Source organism: Spinacia oleracea, chromosome 5 (genome assembly GCF_020520425.1).
Source record: "Spinacia oleracea cultivar Varoflay chromosome 5, BTI_SOV_V1, whole genome shotgun sequence".
NCBI classification, from domain to species: domain Eukaryota; kingdom Viridiplantae; phylum Streptophyta; class Magnoliopsida; order Caryophyllales; family Amaranthaceae; genus Spinacia; species Spinacia oleracea.
Window position 1 is genome coordinate 87,586,401 of NC_079491.1, and position 5,088 is coordinate 87,591,488.

The following is a 5,088-nucleotide window of genomic DNA, read 5'->3' on the forward strand; positions in this document are numbered from 1 at the left end:
ACATGCAGCACTGAATTGAAATCACCCATGACAAACCAAGGGTATATCACACTTGGTCCAATTTGAGTCAAGGTGGTCCAAAGTGGTCTCCTATGATCAATTGTATGCAAGCCATACACAGCAGTGAACTGAGCAGTAAAATTCCCATCCTTTGCAGCTAAATCACCATGAATAACTTGGTCAGTTTTTAAGCCCATAGTAAAGGTAACCTCACTATGCCTCCACCCAATCCAGATTCTACCCTTAGGAGAATAGGAATAATTCATTTCCCACTTCCAGCAACTACCTAGCTTATTCTGAATCTTGCTAGCTTTATTTTCCCTCACTCTAGTTTCTAACAGAGCAATAACACTGATCTTATTGGTTTCCAGCAATCTCCTAACCTCCACCACTTTATTAGGATCATTTAGACCCCTAACATTCCAAGTGCAAACAATCATGGTGGATACCTATCTCCTTCCTCAACCTCTGCATCCTCACCCTCCTCCTCTATAGAAAATCCCTCCACTACATCAACTACTTTTGGAACCTGAGCCAATCCCAAAGGATGATCATAATGTTTAGACTCTCTCCTTCTCCTGGATACTACTCTCCATCCATCATCTTGAACCTCACTCACCTGTGCCTGGTGCAAAGGGGTAGTAGCAATCAAACTTGGATTGATCTCTTCAGAAACAGCAGGTTCAGGTACAGAAACAACAGCATTCACCACCTTCTTTGGTTTCCAGACCTTAGTCACCTTTTTCTGCACTAGTTGAACATGAGTAACAGGTTGATATCTTGTTTGACCCTTTTTAACTGAACAATCATGCCCAATTATTTTACATTCCTTACAAAAAGGTGGAAGCCATTCATACTCCACTTTCTGATTAAAAGTTCTACCACAAGAGTCTTGTATTTGAACAACCTTGGTGACACTTTTAGTAACATCAACTTCAATTAAGAGTCTAGCAAAAGAAATCCTCAACTGCTTAGAGGTACACTCATCAGCAAATAAAGGAACCCCAACAAGGCTCCCAATCCTACTGAGAGAATCCATGCCCCAACAACACAGAGGCAAGTTAGGGAACTTCACCCAAACTGGAATTACCCTGAGAATTTCCTCTTGGAAATTAAAATCTGATGACCATGGCTTAGTGATCATAGGTCTACCAAAGAATGTGTGAGGTCTAGCAACCAGTACCTTATCTCTATCCCTTTTTGAGCAGAATTTAACCACAAAATAGCCCTCATCATGTAGAAACACATTAGGCTTACCAACATGACCCCATTCTTTATCAATATACCTAATTACTGCCCCAATGGAGGGTTTATCACCAACAACATACATGATCAAAGCACAATCCCAAATAGCAGCCATTTTACTCATATCAACCTTGTCAAGCATAGCAACAGGAGTACCTTCCAAAATTGTGGGAGCAATAAAGGAGAGGGAGTTACCTTTGCCAGTGAGTTGAGGTCCTCAAAATAAGTTCACCCAAGGTGATTTTGGGTCAACACTGGTGTGCTGTTGTTCTAATGGAGGTCTAGTTCCTTCTTCTCCAAGGTCTCCAGAGTTACCACCATGCTCTGTTTCAGAGGATTCAAGATCCCCTTTGCTTGCGAGGGTTTCCGTACCATTTGTCAAACCCAGTACAACATTAACATTTCTCACCATCTCCTTCACCCTTTCCAGAGCAGAGCCACCCAATCTCCCACCCCCCTGCCCTTCCTCCATACCTCCCACAATCTCGGAGTGAATACCCCTGGTTTCCAATTGGTACGAAGGAGAGTAGTTGATGGCAGCATGGTACGCTGCAATAGCTTCCTGAGTGTGTGGTGAAGGTGGTCCAGCAGAAGGATGCGACGGGAATGGCGTTCTGATTATCGGCGGCATTCGGACTTCATCTCCATTGCTGGGTATGGTGTTTCTCAACTGATGCTGGTTCATTGGGCGCAAAGAGGCAGTATGAAGAAGCGCTGATGCCTCCTCATTGATCTCACGAACTTCTTGTTTCTGATTCTTCTTCTTCCTCGCCATTTTCAATGGTGGGTGTACGATAGCAGAGTACCTTATCGTGCGCTACACTCTTGTTTTCGTTACTCCTATAAAATTTGACCATTTTCTATACAGCAAAAAGTTTGAATATTCAAGGTATGAGTAATGTATTATGTCGTTGAAAGTCGAGAATATGATCATGCAAATATGCACATTCTGATTGATTTTACTGACCAAAATATACAGGGTAACAATTATCAATTATGAGTTTGTTTGTTACATTCTTGGTTGTATATTTAGTAATAAATTCAAAGATATTACGTTGCTTTAATTATTTATATTAATAGATAAATAAATCAGAGAACGATATTTGTCAACTCCAATTGATTTACATCCCTTTCAGTAAAAATAGTAACATATATCAGATGTTTCACATTAAGAAATAACTTTATAAAATATTACCCCGTAAGTTTTTTATACTTTTTCTCTAAATATATTGATATGAATAGTCAAAGTTAAATATCAAAATGTGACACTAATTAAAGATTAATACGTAATCTAGTTTTGAGCATTTTGACATAATTTTGTTTATATTAGACATGTTATAATATCAAGAACATACTCCCTCCGTCTCTTTTTGTTTTTTACGTATTCCATTTCGGGTGTCTCATTTTGTTCTTTACATTTCCTTTTATATTATCACATAATGCATTAATATTCTATCAAAATTTGTGTCCAAATATTATTTTAACCAATTAAATTCATTGGACATTAAATATTTCTCATTTTCCCAATGTCATATTTTTGATAAAGGTGAAAACATTATAAATAAACGTAATTTTTCTTGTTTAAATAAAAAAAGTAGATGAATCTCAATGCACATTAAATCATCGTTAACTCGCGTGAACAACATCAAACGTAAAGAACAAAAAGAGACGGAGGAAGTACTTAATATGAACAATAAATTATTCAAGAATCCAAGGCAGGTTAGTGGGTATGCGGGAATACTAAAATATTCTACGAATGGGTGAAGTATCATATAAATAAAAGGAAAATTTGGTAATATTAATCCAACCTTTGGCCGGTTTTCTTTTATTAATCCCACCTACGACATATTTTTTAATAATCCCACCTTTACTACCCAACGACTTTTATTAGGCTTAAGTGACCGGTAATCGGTAAAAAAGTCATCGAGATGGTGATGAATTGATGATGATGACTGAATATATCGAGATAGAGTACTGCCACGTAGGGACATATTACCGCCTACAATAGGTTTATGACGTGTTGGGCCTAATAAAAGTCGATGGGTAGTAAAGATGGGATTATTAAAAAATATGTCGTAGGTGGGCTTAATAAAAGAAAATCGGCCAAAGGTTGGATTAATATTACCAAATTTTCCTAAATAAAATATGCTAAGACAATGACGAAGTTATTAAGGGGCCTAGGGGGCATGGCCCCCTATTAAAATAGAATTTATACCAAATAAGCCTAATCAAATATGTTACTAAAGGCTGAGTCTAATTTGTTAATTACTCCTTCTGTTCCTAAAATTGCCTGCATTATTGGTCAAACTTTGAAAAATTTACAGTGAATTCTCATACAATATAGTCATTTGGGATCTTGTTTTTATATTAATGTATATTTTCGGAATATAAACATTTTGCAATATACTGTAAAGCAAAGAGTTATACATGCACATAAAAAATCAGTTAGTATGGTAGACGAAGCTTGGTTTAGTACCTTGTAATGCCCTTTTTAGTTGAATTCTTTGGTTGTTTTAGGCTGTTTGTACCATGGTGGAGTGTTGTACGTGTACAACCCCTTTGGTGAATGGGGAGTCCTTCCTAAAAAGTTTGCCCCAATCCTTATAGGGTTTTCGTTGTAAATTTCTTCTTGGATGAAATATATCTTTTTACTTACGAATTTTTTTTGTTATAAATTTTACGTGTGTCAAATTAAAGATATTTACGTTTTAAGTCATGTATTGGAGATCGTAAAAAGTCAAATGGAAAAACATTCTCGGGACAGAGGGAGTATTTGTAATACACCATATTTTTAGGCATTTTATTAATCATTTTATGCATTTTTAATATATTTTTGATATTAAATTATTTTGGAGGGAAAAATATTCAAAAATTTTGGAAGAAAAATATTCAAATGTCTTAGAGGGAATATTATTTTCAAAACTAAATTTAATTATTCTTTTTGGATTTTATTAATTCCTAATTCTATTAGGAATCAATTTTGAAGAAAAAGAGTTTTAATCAACTTAAAATTATTTTATAAATCCGAAAATTATGTTTAGTATTTTATAAAATCAGATTTATAGTAAAATATATTTATGACAATATATTTCGGATTTATTTTGGGAAATTAAGAAAATTCTATTAAAAATTGGAATTTAAGAGTTTTACCAATTCAAAATTTCCTAAAAATCCGAAATCTTGGAGATAAATTCTGAAAGTTTCAGGATATGTTATAAATTATGATTCAAGCCTCTGTTTAAAATTTCATGATTTTATATTTTGTATTTCTATTTTAAATAATTTTTACTCTAAAACGAATATAACAAAAATCATGACTAGATTCAGAATCCTATCATAGCGTAAACACCAACTACGACTATACCTGTTAGGGTTCCATTATAAACCTAACCCTAATCCTACACCTATAAATAGCCCCTACTTCATTCATCATTCCTCACACCAAAAGTTGAGAGGTTTCCCAAGCCCGCTCTTATACTTCTTCTCCCTCTTTGGCTCGAAACTTTCATACCTAAAACTCCAATACCCACCACCACGACACCCCCGTCGTGCACTCCTTGCCGCCGAAGTCTATCCCTTGGTGTCGTGACTTCCAAAACCCAATGGTTTCAAAGCCTTCTCTTTTTACGGTCAGTGTTTACCGATTAAACTCTTTTAAATTAATATATGCTGTAATTTTTAAAAGTTTGTTTTTAAACCATAGTTCGAAATTATGATTAATAATACTTTTATTACGCATGCATTAATCATGAATTAAATTTAAGGTCATTAGATTTATTTTTATTAATTTCATTGTTCAGTCAAGAATTAATTAGGTATTTATTTATTAATTGTTAGGAACTC

The 5,088-nt window shown here is 34.8% G+C and overlaps 1 protein-coding gene across 1 annotated transcript; it reads right to left on the reverse strand.

Annotated features, from left to right (window-relative positions):
• Positions 1–436: 436 nt before the first annotated feature.
• Positions 437–1,360, reverse strand: LOC110800326 (uncharacterized). The gene has a single exon (XM_022005635.2). The coding sequence runs from the start codon at positions 1,358–1,360 to the stop codon at positions 437–439; it is 924 nt and encodes a 307-aa protein (XP_021861327.2).
• Positions 1,361–5,088: the final 3,728 nt, after the last annotated feature.

Bases quoted from the DNA above. Each gene is read 5' to 3' on its own strand.
- LOC110800326 (XM_022005635.2), bottom strand. From the start codon at position 1,360: ATGGCTGCTATTTGGGATTGTGCTTTGATCATGTATGTTGTTGGTGAT.